The sequence below is a fragment of the Mesocricetus auratus genome, unplaced genomic scaffold, assembly GCF_017639785.1.
Source record: "Mesocricetus auratus isolate SY011 unplaced genomic scaffold, BCM_Maur_2.0 Super-Scaffold_4256, whole genome shotgun sequence".
In the NCBI taxonomy this organism is placed as follows: Eukaryota; Metazoa; Chordata; class Mammalia; order Rodentia; family Cricetidae; genus Mesocricetus; species Mesocricetus auratus.
This window is the reverse complement of record NW_024429182.1, coordinates 123,154,009-123,172,411: the sequence shown is the minus strand read 5'-3', so window position 1 is coordinate 123,172,411 and position 18,403 is coordinate 123,154,009. Positions and strand designations below refer to the sequence as shown.

Genomic DNA, 18,403 nt, shown 5'->3' with positions numbered 1-18,403 from the left:
TCACTGAACTAGTTTAGTGTTTATGCTTTCTATATTCTTGGTGTTAAGTCAATGCCAAATAATCACATCTACAGGTCATAAATTGTGGCAAGAGGAGAGAAGGCTGATATTCATTTTTATGTATGTATGCCTATTTCTTTGTGTACTACCTGTATGCAGAGCCTGGGGAGGCCAGTAGAGGGTGCTGGGTCCCCTGGAACTGGAGTTGTGTGCTGCCTCGTGTAGGTGCTAGGAACTGGACCAAGGTCCTTTGCGGCTCCATTTCCCCCTTGTGGATTTTCTCAGGGACCTTATTATGCTCGGCTCTGTTATTCTTATTAAATATTAAAAATCTGCTATTCATGGGTTAAATCTTTCCAGCTAAGACGACTCAACCGTGAATGTCCATCCCTGTTGAGAGGCTTTAACTTGAGTACACCTGTGTTCTATTACGTTGGAATTTCTTCAACAAATTACAAGGCTGTGGCCCCTGAAGCTTGTTTAAGAGAAGGCTGGAAAATTATGGACCTCATGCCCAGATCTTCAGGGAGTCTTCTGTGTGTATTCTGATATGAAGACAAAGACTCTCCATTTGGAGTTCAGAGTTGAAAGATCTTAACCATACGATTTTTCTTTTCTTCCTTCCTTTCTTATTTTTTTTGGGGTGTGTGTGTGGGAGTCTGGGTCTCACCATGTAGCTCTGGCTGTCCCGGAACTCACTATATAGTCTAGGATGGCACTGGACACAGAGATCTGCCTGCCTCTGCCTCCTCAGTGCTGGGATTAAAGGTGCGCACTATTATGCTGAGCATATGATCTAGCTTTATCTCTCATCCCAATAGCGTGCTTGCAAGCACACATTGCACATAGTGCCTGATGGGCAAAGACTTCTGGGAATTTGAATGTGGTTCATTCCCCCCCGCAAATAAAAATTCATCACTCTGTGGATGGCAGACAGCTGTTAGGTGGCCCCAATGCTCCCAGCTTCCTGCTATTTCCATCACTGCACAGTCTCAAGTGTGGAATCTAATGAATTGGTTCAGGAAAAAGTGTGGGGATGTCACATCTGCGATTTTGTCTTCTATCTTGCTCGCTGACTTAATTGCTAACTGGGCTTGAATGCTTTGAAGATGCCAAATTCGAGATGAGAGAACTCAGGACAACTTCTGACAGACAGATGGTGGGTGATGGAGGCTCTGGTCTCGCAGCCCGTACAGGGTTCAGTCTGCCGGGAAAAACTTCCTGAGCCCAGAGACAGATACTCGCCCAGGTGAACCTTGGGAGGTCTTAAACTTAACAAGACACCTTGAAACCTCAGAGCCCAGATAGACTTGGGTCTGGGATAATATATGCGGGCTGCTGTGAGGTACTACGTTTTGGGCGAGCAGATACAGACAATGAATACATCCTTATATTTGTCTGTCTCTCTAGCACGACCAGAAATGAGCCGTTCAAAGTCTCTTGGTTCCTGGTCTATGTGTCGTTGGGGAGTGCCTTCCAGATCGTCCTGGGGTCCGCTCCAGGACCGCACTCAGCCTCAATTCCTGGGCTCCCAGAAGAGAGTCCATAGCTGTTTTCCACTCCAGCGTCATTAAGTTTATATGCCAGAGACAGCACGACAATCAATTACACCTCGGAGTTTGAAACTTGAGGCTGGTCTGGAGAAGGTGTTAGTACTTCCAAAGGTGGGGACACAGAAAACTAGTTCACCAGCAGAAGTGCAAAATGTTTGTAAGCTCCAGGTGGGAAACCTGGGCTGCTGTGAGCTGGCTCTTTGCGTGCTAAATCCGGTAATGAGGACAAGAGAATACCTGCTTCTAGAGGGGGTTGCTGGATTGAATGAGAAATCGCGCGAGCCGCTCAGCTTTTCGCTCGGAGCAGAGGGAGCCAGGCCCTTAGGATTTCTCCGTGGGGTCTCAGGTCAGGATCAGCCTGGGGCCACCCAGGGGCGGAGCGCAGCGGGGACCCGGCGGAGGTCTGCCCCGCCCACGCGGGGTCGAAGCCCGTCGAATGACTCGGTGCAACGTGTTGGTGGCTGCTGCGGCGGCGGCGCGGGTTCTTCCGGGCTCTGCTGCTTCCTGCCGAGCACCGCGCAGCCGCCTCGGCCGCGGGAGCCCCCGGCGCAGGCCTCCGGGGTGCAAGCCTCCGGGGCGCAGACCTCCTGGCTTCAAGTCTCCCGGGCTCAGGCTTCCGGGAGGCAGACCTCCGATCGTGCGCACAGCTCGCCATGAGCGCCCTGTCGCCGCCGCCGCCGCCGCTGCTGCTGCTGCTCGCTCTCCTGGCCGCGCCCGCCGTCCTCGCTCGCACAGCCGAGTCCGCCTCGGCCTTACAGCTCGAAGCGGAGCAGCAGCCTCCGCCTAGCCTGGGAAATGTCACCCGGCTGGGATCTGGCGTGGCGGGCGGGGGCGGCTCCAACAGCAGCGGCAACGCAGTGGTGACCCGTATCTCCAGCTTGCTTCGCGACCTGCCCACCCTGAAGGCTGCGGTGATCGTGGCGTGCGCCTTCAGCGCGCTGCTCATCGCCTGCCTGCTGCTGCGCGTCTTCAGGTGGGTCGCGTCGCCCCGCTCCTTGATCAGCTGGCTCGGCTGGCAGTGTCGCCATGCCGCTGCCCCCACGCGCCCGCCGGCCCCACCTGCGCGCACAGGTGCTCCGTCTTGGCGCGCTCCTGCCAGACGTGCACCTTTCTGCTCTCCCTGCGAGGGTGGGATCCGGAGGGCGGGCGCGCGCTTTTGGTTCTTCCAGGTGCAAATTTCAGGAACCGTTTCCCCCTTTAAGGCTGTTCGGTATGTCCCAGGTCCTCGATTCCACTGCTTTACTCTCCCTACTCACGGTTTACACCAGCATTATCACTCTGAGTTCCGACCACCTTCCGCGGAATTTATATTTATGCCCACTTTACAGACGAGGTAACATTCAAAGAGGGGTGGCTTACACAGGTACTCAGAGGAGGAGGGGCAATTTGGAGTAGGGTTCTCCTAACATAAACCTCGCTCCTGTTCGCTCCATATGACCTGCAACTCTCTCTCCTCACTCCTGCTATTCGCCTCTTTTCACCTACAGAAAGCAGAAGGGGAGAGATTCAGGGACGCACCTGTTTTATACCTGATTTGGTAATAGGTTTCAGGAGGTTTAGTGACTCTCGACAGCTGCGGTGACTTTCCATTGCTTCCAGACTTCTGAGTTGTCCCTGTGCTCATTTACAGGGGCCCAAGAGGGACTGCAGGGAAGGTTTGTAGGTTGTTCAAGGCCAAGGAGAAAGTGTCCAGGAAATTTGGACGATCCCTGGAATAGTGAGGTGGACAGGTTCACAGGGGAGGTCAGTTGGACGTTTCTCTGGAATGCTAGGGAAATCCTGGCTTGTAGGAAAAAAAGCCAAATACATCCTGTTATTCCCGCCAGCCAGTCAGGAAATGTGTGTGTGTGTGTGTGTGTGTGTGTGTGTGTGTGTGTGTGTGTACTGACCCTCTGTCCCATCCACACTGTTTTGATGGTGATGGCTACTGAAGATAGGGCAAAGGGCTTGCTCCTCTGGCGAACATCCGGCAAGAGCAGAAATTAGACCTGGGAAGGGCAGGGTTGGGGGCTATGTGTAGAGGGGTGCACTCAGGGTTGTATGATGCTAGGTCTGGGCATTTCCCTTGGGGCCCATGTGATGAAATTGAGAACAGAGAAGAGGTTCTCCAGGTCCCGTGTTCCCTCCCACTTCCCGTGTTGGCACTCCCCAACCTTCCCGCTCCCCTCCTTCCTCTGCTGATGGACTTCACTGGCTCTGTGTAGCCGCAGCTTAGGCATGGGATCACCTATGTGAGGTGTTGGCTCAGGTCACCTTGTATCCCTTAACCAGCCCTTACCTCTTGCTTTGTCCTCTCACACCCATGGCCCTGGATTGTGCTTTTCTGTCTCGAGTCGGATTTGTACTCTACGTCTTCCGAGACCGCATGCTGGACCCTGGGTGGTTGCCTCGGACAACCGAACGGGGTCCTTGCTTTCTTCCCTGGTCTCTCCAGCCCTAACCTTTGGTCTCCTTCACTATACGGGCTATCCCACCGTGCTGGGTTATAGTTCCCAGACTCAGGGAAGAGCCCCAGAGGGTGAGATGCCCAGTTCGTCTCCGTGTTCCTGGGTCCGGCCTTCAGCTGAGGCAGCAGTGTCTTCCACTGACTTCTTCATTGTTCACTTGGAGTCGGCGAACGCCTAGAGCAGTTCGGAGCCTGGGGGTTTGAAGCATTTAGCTCAAAATAGTCCCAGCCCACACAGCTGTGTACTTTTAAAAGAAGGCATCTGAACTATTTTGCCAGTCTGCTCTTTATTACCCAAGAGTGGGGTAGAAGACAAGGCATCGTGTGGCCAGATGTGGGGGACGGGGGTGGAGGGGACAGGCTTGTGAGTTTAAGTAGGAGATGTGGCACTCAGGCCTGGAAGGGAGAGTCCTTGGCTTGGGTGTGGAAGGAAGGAGGGGACCACCTCATAAAATAAACTGCCTCTGGTTCCGATCCGTATCCTCTTCCTGGGAAGGCATGCTTGTTAGTTGAGTCTCCAGGCCTAGTGCCGCCAGTCTGGATTCTGATGTAGACGGGGTCTGTAGCGTTTTACCGCAGGGAAGGGCCCTGATGGTACCCGGTGCCCTAGTGTTCTTTTGGAGATGTTGCTCCTCAGAGTGTGGGGCGAGTATTGACTTATAGAACATCCCCCAGCTCTGTGCGGCTAAAGGGGGGGCTGCACCTGGACTCTGCCGCTTGGTGCTCTGTTCTGTGGCTGCTGCCTGAAGTCACGTTCGCCTGTGGGCCTGATCGACTGGGCTTCCAGAACATCTGGGCTGTTGGCTGGGCGCCTTTTGTACCTGCCCACTTTCTGTCTCTGTAGCTTGTAGGCCCCGAGTCCTGGTCCTCTCGTCACCTACAATGCCCAAGACCATCTCACTTCCGTCCAACCTTGCGCTGAGGAGGTGGTCCCACTCATCGCCACTTTTCCATGGGTTTCACCGTCATCTCTCCGGGTCACAATGATGCTCTTTAGGCTGGGGTTCCTGGATGAGCCCTGTCCCTCTGCACCCCATCGGTCCCTTCCTCTGGAGTGAGGCTCTCATTCTTTGATCCTCAGCCTCCGACATGTAGTTCTTGGATCTGTGGACAAGGCCATCTCTTCATGATTGCCATCGTGCCTTCTTCTCCCGTCTCCATTTAAGCTCTGCCCAGTGCTCTGCTGCCCTGGGCTGTGCTGTGCTCCAGGGCTCTCTAGTGGCATTATGTGGTCCTTTATGGACTTATTTATTTTTGGATTGGATTTTTCCAGTTTCTCCTGTGCTATCCAGTCTGGTAGCCATTAGCCACCTGTGGTTATGGAGAACTGGAAACGTAATTCTTTGATCTGGGAGGTGCTGTAACCACGAGATACACATGGAATCTATTAAGAGATGCTTGTCTTTTTTTATTTTTTGCTAAGTCTTTGAAGTAATGTTATTTTTTTCAAATTTGCAATTTTGATGTATTGGGTTAAATATATTAAAATTAGGCCTGAGGATGCCCTTCAGTGGCCCATGCCTGCTTGTGTGCTCTCTCTCTCTCTCTCTCTCTCTCATACACACAGACACACACGAGCACACACAAATTTGAACACACGTGCTCACACACACGAGTACCAGTGAGCATGCACATATGCACAAGTGTCTGAAGGGTTTAAGCCTGGCAGGCTGGCCTCAAGATCAAGCAATCCTCCTGTCTTACATAGGGTTTCTATTGCTTTGATGAAACAGTGAAAGAAAGCTGGGGAGGAAAGGGTTAATTTGGCTTACACTTCAGCATTGCTGTTCATCCTTGAAGGACAGTCTGGACAGGAACTGAAATGGGACAGAATCCTGGAGGCAGGAGCTGATGCAGAGGCCATGAAGGGTACTGCTTACTGGCTTCCTCCGCATGGCTTGCTCAGCCCACCTTCTTATAGAAGCCTGGACCAGTAGCCCAGGGATGGTACCACCCACCCCCACCATGGGCTGAACCCTCCCCCACTGATCACTAATTAAGAAAATGCCCTACAGCTGAATCTGGTGGAGACATTTTCTCTACTGAGGCTTCTCTCTCTCTGATGACTGTAGCTTGTGTCAAGTTGACACAGGAAAAGTAGCCAATATACCTCCCATCTCAGCCTTCCAAGTGCTAAGGTTAGAGGCATGAGCCATCATGTTTGGCTCTAGGTTTTCATGTATTTATGGAGGCTCTGGTGCCGTGTAAAACATACCACAAACTCAGAAAGTTAGAGGGGACAAAAACCCTGATAAAACAGGCTGAGCATGAGCGTCGATCTGAGCTCATGGTTTCAGTGGTATCTGGGCCCCAGTGCTGTGGACCTGTGGTGAGGTAGAACATTATTGCCAGGAGGTCGGGGTGGAACCAAATTGCTCACTTTCTGGTCACTGGAAAAAAGAGAGAGTGCCCGAACATGTCCCACTCTGCCCCTTGTCTGGATTCCCCTGGGACACCAAGTCTATACGACTAGCTCATTGCTGACCCTCTTGTGTTTTTACCCGGGAAAACTCCCTGGTCAGGCCCCCTTCCCTCAAGCTCCCAGAACACACTTGAGTTTTGAATTTCCTGTCCCTCTGCATTACCAGGCTGATGGCTGCCAAGGGCAGGGCTTCCATGGCTCTCTAGCACCTAGTGTCATTCCAAGAATGGGCTGGCATTTAATAAAGATATTTTTAGCAAAAGAATGTTGAACTCCCAAGTATTTTACATTGTTGACGACTCTCCAAGTGTCCCCTGTGACTAGATGCATGGTCCATGCGGGATGCCTATGGGGTGGGAATTTGGGTGGTACCTGTTCATTGTCTTAGCAATGCAGACATACTGGGGAAGAGAGTGTGGTATCATTGCTGTTAAATTAACACTCCCTCCTGTCTGTTTCCCCTCAAGGTGTCACCTTGCTAGACAGCAGTAAAAACATGGATCCAAGGAAAGAGTTTCATAAAAGGGAAGACCCATGTAGTGAAAACCAGGGGCTTTTACTTACGCAGCCAAACTGCTGAGGGCCACTTGTTTTTCACTTGGATATTCTTATTTTGATGCTAATGATTAGAAGGAGATGATGAAATGCATACAGCTGGGATATCCACAGCAGTTTCTGTTTCCTAGTGAGAAATTTTAAATAACTTAATTAAGAGCTGAGTGTGGTGCCCACCTGTAATCTCAACACTGAGGAGGCCGAGGCAGGAGGATCATGAGTTGGAAGCTAGCTGGTACGCAGACGCAGTATGACCTCGTTGAAACAAAACACAAAAACCAAGACACATTCAGCAGTTGACACTGTTTAAAGGAATATGGTAGTCTGTGATGGGTCAATACTGAGTGGCAACTTGACAGGGTCTAGAATCATCTAGAAGATGAGCTTCTAGACATGTCTGTGATGGAGTTCCTAGACTGGGTTTGTTGAGGTGAGCAGATACACGTTAAATGTGGTCTGCCCTGTGCCATGGGCCGGGGACCCAGATGGAGTGAGAAGGGGAGACTGAGCTTGGCATCAGAGTTCACATCTTTCTGTTCCTGACTGCGTGTCCATGTGATGGGTTCACATCTTTCTGTTCCTGACTGCGTGTGTCATGTTACGGGTGCCTCATGCTCCTGCCACCACGTCATCCCAACCACGCTGCGTTGTACCTCCAAAAGGTGAGCCAAAATCAACTCTTCCTTCCTTCCTTCCTTCCTTGTGTTGCTACTGCAGGTATTTTGTAACAGCAGCAAGACAAGTACAGAATACGTAACCCTTAAGAGCTGCTAGAAGTAATGGCACGGAAGGTGGAGGTGTGAATTAAGTAAGACTCAGATTGTGGGAGAAAAAATAATGACAGTGGTAATATTGGGCCTGGGCTGTTGAATGCAGCCGATTATAAAGTGGCATGGCAGTATGGGTTCATTTCACTTAGTTGTAAGTATATGCATATATGAATGTGCAAAGAAATATGCTAGCATGTGCTCAAACCTGTAAATGTGGGTGATTCTTCCTTTATGCATTTCTGTTTGAGGCACGATTCTGTGTCACCCGGACTCTTTTTACAGTTCTGAGTCATGTATTCATGCTTGCACATTGTATCCTGTCTGAAGATCAGAAGGAAAACATGTGGGGTGTACCTGTGGCCGTGGATTTCCTGTGTCCCTCATACTTGGTTTCCCTGGTTGGGTACCAGGATATGATCCATGCAGCCTAGGGATCCTTTATTTGTCCTTGACACTTAGGGTCTCTGATGCTTTCCCATGTGTTGGGCATTCTAGAAGCTCCGTGCTTTGGTCTCCATTTCTTTGGTGTCTGCAGAGCCTGAACCTCTCTCTCTCTCTCTCTCTCTCTCTCTCTCTCTCTCTCTCTCTCTCTCTCTCTCTCTCTCTCTCTCTCTGTCTCTCACTCTGTCTCTCACTCTCTCTCTGTCTCTTTGTCTTTCTGTCTTTCTGTCTGTCTGATGCTTCTTTTGTATGGATAACATGCATGTGGAGGCCAGAGGAAGATTTTGGGTGTCCTATATTGCTCTCCACTCTGTTCCCTTGAGATCAGATCTCTCACTGAACTCGAGTTCACCATTTTTTTCAGTTAAGGATGGCTATCAGCAACCCCCTCCACCCTCCTGTCTCCATCCACCCGGTGCGGCATCCCCAGCTACAGCCAGTTTTCTTTAAGTGGGTTCTGGGAATCTGAACTCTGGCTTTCATGCTTGAACAACAAATGCTTTTACCCACTGAACCCCAGAACCCATACTTAATCTGATCCCCCATCTGTTTTAGTTACTTTTATCCTTGGTGAAAAATGCTCTGACCAAGGCAACTTAACAAAAGTTTAATGGGCTTTGGTTTTAGAGGATTAGCATTCATGATGCTTCTGTGTATTAATAAGTATTTTGATTTTATTTAGATTTACTTTCTATTACATTTTAATATATGTATTTCTCTCTCTGTCTCTGTCTCTCTCTCTCTGTGTAGGTTAGAGATAACTCATTGGAGTCAGTTCTCTCCGTCTACCATATGGGACCCAGGAATTGAACTCAGGTCCTCAGGATTGGTGGCAGGAACCAGTATTCACTGAGCTACTTTATGTGCCCCGTGTATTGTTATTTTACCATTAAGGAAAACTCTTTAGTTAGGAGATCAAATCTGGAGAGAATGGTGTCTTGATTCCAGAGCTCCCCCTCTGGTAGGTATGATCACATGGTATGGCTGAGGGTCCCGGATGCCCGGGGTGGGGGGAGCAGGCACCTCTGGGTTGGCTGCTTGATGCCTTTCATGAAGAGCAGGAGGGAGTTTTTTTTTTTTAATTTTTTAAAGGAGCTTATGAGTAGTAGTAGAAAACTGCTGATTTCTTCTACTTTTTTGACGTTGGGTGCTGGAAGCCTTGTGTGGCTTTGGAGATGACACTCATAGACCAGGGACTGCAGAGACTCTTTGCCCCAGGAGTTCCCTTACAACAGCTCCCTCTCTGAGCTTTGGGAATTGCACTTTCCTCTCCATGGCTGCAAGCCAAGGGGGCTTCACACCTTAAAACCGCAGCTCCCCTGCTCCGTGGCTTGGCTGCTCTCCTGGTTTTCCTGCACAGGCAGTTTCTCTCCCGACTCTCTGGTGAAATCCTCTTATCTGAAGGGGTTTGTTCTGGTGTGTCCCCAGGGATTGGGAAGACAAAGTCGAGGTGATTTAACATTGCCTCGTGTGGTGGCAAGGGAGTAACCACCCTGTTCTGGAGACAGTGATGTCTCGCATACCCAATTTGCTGATCTAGGTCTTAGAGAAGGGGCTAAAATTTCCTACTTGCTTGGGTTTCCCAAAATTTCCTTTATTAGTATTTATAATAAGGAGAAAAGTTAAATATAAACGCCAACTCCAGGGCTGGGTGGAGTGTGTCAGGAGGACTCTGAAACTCATTGGCCAACCAGCCTAGTTGAATTGATGAACTCCAGCCCCAGTGAGAGAACCTGTCTCAGAAACGAAGGTGGAGAGTATTCGAGGAAAACAACCAGTGTCAACACATGTATGCATGCACACACCCTCTTGGACGTGTACATGCAGCATATGTAATTCTCACTCTCATGTAACCGCAAACATCCGGGGTACTAGGACTGAGCAACTGTCAGACGTGGCTTTCTGGTTTGCTTGTTGGTAATGTGCACAGTTTTCTGAACTAGGCTAGGTATCCATTCCCCATTCTTAATTACTGTACATGCGTCTAAGGCCTGGCGGGCTATTTAGGATAACACTGTCAACCACATCCTGGTTTCTCCTTTAAGCAGTCGAGTGTCCTGTGGTACGGAAAATCTGACTCTGAAGATAGGCAGTTTCTACTTGACCTTAGGTCTTGTTTCTGCTTGTGAGCCGGGCAGCCATATGGTCAAAATCCTCAGGCAGCTGCACACACCTCCAAGCAAGTTTCAAATGAAATGGTGATCGCCTCAGCTGAGCCCTTTTGACTGCTTGGCTCCCCAGCAAAGAAGGTATCTTGTGACTACGCTTATGAATAGGCCTTTTAGGCATGGGCACCTGCCACCGGTTCCTTCTAGCAAATTGAAAAGGGAAGAACAAATCCCTCTTTAATTTAACCCCGAGTCCCTGGCTTACATGGCGTTACCGTAGACACCCTGGCACACATACTCTTGCCGGTGTGGGTTCTCGTGATAGTGGACATATGTAAGGCTAAGTGGGGATGCAGATGGTAGGGGATTGGGTGGGATAGGGTGGGGTGGGTGTGTTCCACCAGAAAGAAAACCCTCATGGATTTAAGCAGAAGTTCCTTGAGTTGTGTATTTAGTTTTCTGGTGCATGCTTAGCTCTAAACATTTTCAAGCGGACATTCTGGGAGCAGGCATTTAAAATCATCTTCTTATGGTTTCACTTAAAAAGCGACAATAGTATCTGCTAATCGGAGGGCAGCCTGCAAGGAATCCAGACTTCTTGTTTATTTTCTGGGGCTACAGGGAGGAGGAAGTCCATTCTAGCTAGGTGTGGCTCAGAGGAGAGCAGTGGCACAGAGAACTCTGGCGGGGTTCCCCCAGATCTGGGAGACCTTGGGCCCTGTGACCTCTCAGATATGAGCTTTCTTCCCATTCAGGTCTTTGTTGACCCTTCCTCATTGTACAGCTGGAGCTGAGGCTGTAACCCCAGGTGCTGTGTGCTCAGCTGGGCTCTCTCTGGGCCTCCAGGATGTGGCAGGCTGCCCTTTGGCCTGCCAAATGGGTCTCCCTAACACTTAGCCCAGCAGCTAGAGGGAAGCTTGCCTGAAGAAACAGCACATTCTTCCTAGTATGTTTCACAAGTGCCTCTGAACACAGGGTGCTGTGCTGAGCAGGGAGCACCCAAGAGACCCAGGAACATCAGCGTGGAAGGGAAGATAACACCTTTGTTACTTATCTGGTGGGAAGGAAGTCATGCAGTTCAATGGGAGAGTCACAAATCAAGAATGGCTTTGGATGGAGATAGAGTGGCCTGGGAAGGCAGAGGAGGGAGATTCGGACTAGCAGTGGGAAGGAGGGCTTCTTCCAAGGTTGGATAGACAAAGCAAGTGTGACGGTTAGTTCTAGTTGTCAACATAATTTTAGATCACCTGGGAAGAGAGTTTCAATGAGTCATTGTCGAGGTCACATTGGCCAATAAGCATGTCTCTAAGGGGTTGTCTTGATTACAGATTGGCCTATAGGCTTGTCTGTAAGGGGTTGTCTTGATTATATTAGCTGATGTGGGAATGACTAGCCTGCTGTGGATTAAGAACTGTATAAGAATTGAAAAGGCAAGCTGAACAGTAGGCATACATACATTCATTCTCTCTTTGCTCTTAACTATGGATGTGAATAGCTGCTTTGGGTTCCTGCTTTGACTTTCCTAAGTCAGTGATGGGCTGTAACCTGGAATTGTGAGCTGAAATAAACCCCTCTCCCCGCAGTACCTCATTGTCACACAGTTCTGTGCTGGACAGTTTATGTTTCCCTATTCTGGGGAGAGGTGCCTTGTTGGGGTTCCCATTTTACAGATGAGCAAATCAAGTCACTGAAGGTGGATGTGTCTCACTTAAAGGCCTAATAGCTGAATGGGGAAGGGGAAGAGTCCAACTCATGCTTCTTCTGTTGAAATATGTTTGAAAACACCCAGTGCTTTCCAGAGGGTTTGGCATGCTGGAGGAAACTGAGGGATAATTGAATACAGGGTTAAAAATTAAAGGACTATTTTCAAAAGACTGGTTACGGATGAGGTCTTAGGTACGGAATGAGTGGCCGGATAGTGGTTGGTTGCAGTGGGGGTGCATGGTGTTTAAGGGGACCCAGAAAGGGTGTTGGCAGAGTTGGAGGTCTGAGTGATGGCATCTGCAGAGGGTGAAGCGGGCAGCAGGGTGGTCAGGCTTGATGACCAGAGAGATGAAGTGTAAGGGAGAGTGGCCAGGAGGCCCCTGCCCCTTTCCGTGCCACCGACCACAGATGCTACTACCAGCTGACTGTCTGTCAGGCACCCTCATCTGTTGGGAGTAAGAGCTCCCTCCCATCCCACCTTCATATGAAGGCTAACTTTTAAGTGTTCTTAGCTCCTTTCATTTTTAAAATCAGTGTACAAGCCAAAACTAAATAGAAAAGCATGTCTGTGGTCAGAATTTCCAAGTCCTGGGCCTGTGGTTGGCAACCTCAGACTTGGGATGAAACACACACAAAATTTGTGAATGAGTATGCCTGAAATTTGTGAACGATTATGACTGAAATTTGTGAATGATTATGCCTGTAAGCAGTGGGGTGCCTGGCCTGGAACTTGGCATTTCTCCTGCTGGGAAGACTTGGGTTCTTGAAGTATTGGGTGGTAAAGACGGACAGTGCCACAGCTCCCCTTACCGTGGGCAAGGATGTGGAGACACCGACGGGGCCGATTACGGTGTCTCCTAAAGCATGGTGACCCCAGGGTTTCAGGCTGCCTGGGACCACCAGATGATCCCCCCTCTTGGTCACTTGTCACTGCTTTCCAAACAGCGAACTCCAGAGGCTACTTTCTCTTCTTTATGTTTGTCTCCCCTGTCCCCAGCCTCCTATACAAACAAAACAGACCCAGCCCTTTGCAAACACACCCAGAAGCTGGAAGAACAGGACCAGGGGCATTGGCCATGGCAGCCTTTTACATGGTTCCCTGCAACAGGTCAGACTCAACAGTGTGCTATATTTGTCTTAGAGAACAAGAGAGATCATCCTTCGGAGTATGAGGGGTGACAAGCTGTGGGCAGGCAGTTGGATTTGAGGCTCCCAGATCTATAGTTGAGATCTGGCTCGTGTTGTCTGACACCTAGGGCCACGGTCCTGGATGCCAGTGTTGGGATATATCGATATAGTTGGTACCATTTTGCCAATCCCAAGGGAGTGGAGACGGGAAGCAGAATTGCCAGGGAAAAGGGAGAAGGAGGGGATCCTGGTTGATGTGAGTAACATTACATCTGCCAGGGCTCGTAGGCTTTTAGTAGAGTTATTAAATATCACTCATGCTTGGCACTCATGACCATATAAACCACAGCTAAGAAACTGAGGCAAATTTTGCCACCAGAACACCTGCGAGTTGGAAATTCTGGTCCCAGACAGGCATGCTATTCTGTTTGGTTTTGCTCTAGTACTGACTTTGAAAATGGAGAGAACAGAGAATACTTGATATAAAGATTTGGGGTCCCCCTCTTCTCTTGCCAAATGAGGATACACGATGGTACCATGCCAGTGGTCCTCAGCCCAGGAAGGGACAGGAGCTGGCGGCTGCTGCCCCCTTTAGGCTGGCCATGGCACTGCTCTTTTTATATTATTTTTTACATTTATGTATTTATTGTGTATGTGCACAAATGTGGGTGCTATTACATTTTACATTTATCATGTGTTTGTTTGCATATGTGGGCGAGCATATGCTGTAGTATGTGTCTGTGTGTGTGTGTCTGTGTAGGAAACTTGTGGGAGCTGATGTTACCTTACCTTCTGTCACATGGGTCCCAGAGATCAAACTCAGGTGACAGGCATTTCAGCAAGCACCTTTTATACACTGAGCTGTTTCAGTGCCTCCAGACACTGCTCTTTGGGTCTTTGATTTGAAGGCAGTGCTTAGCCAGCATTTGTCATCATGTTCATTAGCCTCCAACAAAAAAATACATCAAATATATATTTTTCCAACTTTTACGTCAGAATATCTTTAAACCGAAAACAACACATCATTTTGCTAGTTTGACCAAATATTGAGCCAGGTATATTCTGTCTTTACAAAACTAAAAGGCGATTGACATAGGCACACATTTTCAAGAACAACAATTCCTTTCAAACCATACTTACAGAAGTAGGGGTGTGGAGTGACAGCTGGCATCCCCAGACAAGAAACCCGAGAAACATTGGCTCCCAAAGAATTTTAGGGGAAAATATTGGAGGAAAAAAAAGGGGTTTCCAGGAATTATCACATCTGTCCCATGCATGACTGACAAAGTGACACTAAAACCGCCAAGAGAATCATTAGTATAACGAGAGAGAGTGCAGGCTGTGTAGTCCCACACTATTCTGTGTCCCTCTCGAAGCATGTGAAGGACACGGCTTCTTCATCTCCTTGCTGGCACTGACTGCTGCCTGTCTTTCTGAGCCTAGAGTGTGTGAAGTGGTACCTTATTGTGGTTCAGTTTGCACTGTGCTGTTTGATATTGGTGTGACCTTCCCTGTATGTATTTATTGGCCATTTATGTGTTTGCTTTGGAGAACTATTAAGATTTTCTGCCTAGAGACTGGGGGAGGTGGCCTGCTGAAGCACTAGGACCTGAATTTGACCTCCCTAGTGCCTGTGTAAAAAGCCAGGCATGGTCACTTGACCATGTAAACCCAGTGCTGAGCACTGTGTGTGAGGGCTGAGAGCAGAAGGCAGAAGATCTCTGGGCTTGCTGGCTACAGGTCTGGTTCCAGGTTCATCGAGAGAGCCTGTCTTGAGGAAGTAAGGTGGAGAGTGGCCGGAGCCCTCTTCTGGATTCTGCACATGTGCATGCGGGCATTCATTGGCACGCACACATGTGCATATATCACACATCCACTCACTAACACACTCTGCTGGTAGTTTGTCAAGTTGACATAAACTAGAAGGGGGAGGGGCTCGACTGAGGAATTGCCTCTATTAAATTAGCCTGTGGGCAAGCCTATACGGCATTTTCTTGATTAATGATTGATGTAGGCAGATCCAGCCCAATCTGGGTGGCGCTATCTCTGGGAAGGTGGTCCTGGGTTCTATAAATAATCACACTGAGTTGACCATAGAGAGCAAGCCAGTAAACATTATTCCTCATGGTTCTTGCCTCTGCCCTGCTTGAGTACCTATCTTGACTTCCCTCAGCAACGGACTATGATCAGGATGTGTAAGCCAATAAATCCTTTCCTTCCTAAATTGATGTTTTATTAGAAACCTAACTAGAAAACACAACAAACAATTAAATAAAGACCTTTTGCCTATTTATAAATGGTATCACCATTTCATCATTGAGATGGAAAATATTTTTATATAGTAAATACAAATTTATCCCGAACGTCTGCCTGTCTTTCCACTTTTTGGATGGCGTTCTTTGAAGCACATTTTTTATTTTGATGAAGTCTAATTTATCTAGTTTTTTTCTGCTTTAGCTTCTGATGTCCTAATCCAAGATCACAAAAGCTTATCCTATGCTTTCTTCTGTGAATTCATAGCTTTAGCTGTGAGATATCTCCTATGTATTTACTGGAAATACTCTGAGGTAATTTTTGTGTACAAAGACTTTTATATCGTTTGTGGGGGCAACTGCTTCCAAATTTACTTTTTTGCACGCAGGTATCTTCTCTCTCGTCACACATATACTATGTGTCTCATCTTGGATTATATAAATATTAATCTTGCACATATGAGAGATGTTCCTTTTTCATGTAGCAACAGCCGCTCCGTGTTGATGATATGGAGGCTTCATGATTTGGATGGCTAGTCTCTTAATAATGGACACTTGTATATCGTATTATGTATGCTGAAGCATATGATTAAGACAGGTTCCCAGAAGGGGAATTCTTGATGAGGTTTATACCATTGTAAGTGATGGGCATTGCTGAACTGTGTGTGTAACAGCATAAGCATCCAGTAGGATGATGAGAGGACCTGTTTCCCATGTCCCTGTCCATTGTGTGTCTGTAGTCATTTTGATGTTTGTCAAGCTTGCAAGTGGACAATGGGATCTCTTTAAAGGCTGAATTTGCATTTATCTTACTGTGAGGTTGCAGAATGCAACACTGTTTGTTTGCTTTTTCTCTGCCCGCTTTTATATCCTTTGACACATTTTTTCAGTTAGATGATTGGTCTCTTTTATTGATTTGTAGATACTCCTTATATCTGTTAAGGAGGTTAGTTTACACCTGTACTGCAAATTGGATATCTTTTCCCAAGCTTATCATCTATCTTGACTTAAGTTATTATTATAATTTCCCCCATGCCCCCTGCTGACTTAAATTATTTTTCTATGTTTGAATTCACCACCCTTCTCCTTTTATGGCTTTTGGCTCTCTTCCATGTTTTCCAATAATCGTTTTATTTCCTACCCTTAGGCCTATCTATCTCGTTTATTATGATAGAGTATGAGGTATTGGTGGTTATAAGTGAAACACTGGACAAATGGCTTTCCCTGAGCCACAGTGCTGTCTTCATGCTGTGTTGGATTTTGGGTTGCAGTTGTGTCTGTCTCTGTGTCCTCTTGTCCTCTACCGCATCTCTTTGCTGGTGTGTCACTCAGTGTTGTGGCTGTGGCTTTGCTATGTGGAGAAACCAGTTTTCTCCATTATCCTTCTTTGGAGAAGTCTCTTGGCTCTGTGCCTACGTCTGTGCTTTGCCTTGTGTTCATTGGAGATGGGGGGTCTCCTTGTGTAGCCCGGGCTAGCCTTGATCTTCCTACCTTAGTCTCTGAATGCTGGGATTACAGCTGTGTACCAACATTAGAATCAGCATGTCTAGATTTCCCAACAAAAATTTCGTTAATATTGTATTTCATTAAACTTGTAGGTTAGGTTAATTTAGATGGTCCAGTGTCACATCTGTGCACAGATGTCTTCTGGTGACTTTTAGTAGTAGTAGTAGGGGCTACCTGGCAACCAAAGGAACTTGGGGCTGTCTTTATAGTTGCCTGGGAAGTAGCACAGACTGCCTGTACTTTTCAGGGGTGGATATACCCAGACTCTCTGAGTATATCTGGATATACCAGCACTTCCTGTCCTTTGCTGGTGTGTGACAAGTTCAAAATTTGAGTCCCACTTACTAGGTCAGGCTCCTTAGCATCCTCCTGGATTTGGTTTCCTTAACCTTCATAGTGTGAACCTGCCTGCATTTCTAGCTTCATGCTGTGATGAGATCATGTGTTTTATTGTGCTAAGCCCATTGTGGTGGCTGCTCCTACTGTCACCCCAGGGGAGAGGATGGTAGAGGACCAGACATGTTTACAAGTCATAGGTGAATGGTGTCACACAGTAGGGCTGTTGACAAGAGTCAGAACAAGGTTTAGATGTCCTTAATGATCTCAGTAAAAAATGGGGACAACTCAAAGTCCTGTGGAGTAGGTTGGCTGGGAGATCCATCACCAGAACCCCAGAACCTCTTGGAAAGAAACAGACGTGAATAAAGAAGTTTGTGTTTAGGACGAGCAACATAATCACAGGCACAAGAACAAGGGCTACGATTCAAACCTCCATCTCTGGATGCCCTGGTTTATGTTTCTGACTGCCATACTCCAAACCCAGCCCAGTGTTGCTTTGCTCTGCCTAGTTGGGGAGCTCAAGTCTGGAAGGTTTCTTTCCAAGTTGCTCTGTCAGTCCTGGAACTTGCTCCCCGAGCTCCTTATTTGCTTAAGTGGAGCTTGCAGGCTCACTGGAAACTTGATTCTGGCCAGCTGTTGAAGAGCCCTCTGAGTAAACAAACCCTCAACCTGGGGATGACATTCTGGAGTGGAAGAATTATAAAAAAGTATTTATTTTGTAATACCTCCCTCTTGTCTTTTCATTAATCTTTTCTCTATTCTTGAGGATTTTATACATACATAAAATATGATCATACTCCCCATTTCTCCTCTCCAACTCTTCCCATATCTATCTCCAACATGTCCCCTTCCCTCTCTCTCTCTCTCTCTCTCTCTCTCTCTCTCTCTCTCTCTCTCTCTCTCTCTCTCTCTCTCTCTCTCTCTCTCTGTAACCTATTCAGTCCAGCTAGTACTGCCCCATATGTACATAGGTGTAGAGCCATCTACTGGAGCATAGGAATCCTATCAGTGCCTATATTTTCAAAAATAATGATTCTCTTCCAACAATTGCCAATAGCTCCCCAGTAAGAGGAGGGGCCTGGAAATCATCTACTACACCTATTCTAGACTTTCGGCTTGCAGGTGACCATAGCTGCTGTGAGTTCGTGAATGTGATGGTCATCTGTGTCTAGGACACAG

General features: G+C 47.9%; 1 protein-coding gene across 1 annotated transcript in view; it reads left to right on the top strand.

Moving 5' to 3' along the window:
* The first annotated feature begins 1,657 nt into the window (after window positions 1-1,657).
* Fam174b (family with sequence similarity 174 member B) overlaps window positions 1,658-18,403 on the top strand; it is a 40,325-nt gene continuing 23,579 nt past the window's right edge. Inside the window, exon 1 of the mRNA XM_013124001.3 lies at window positions 1,658-2,526. Coding sequence (XP_012979455.1) covers window positions 2,207-2,526 — 320 coding nt within the window. The 5' untranslated portion in view covers window positions 1,658-2,206. The remainder of the gene's footprint in view (window positions 2,527-18,403) is intronic.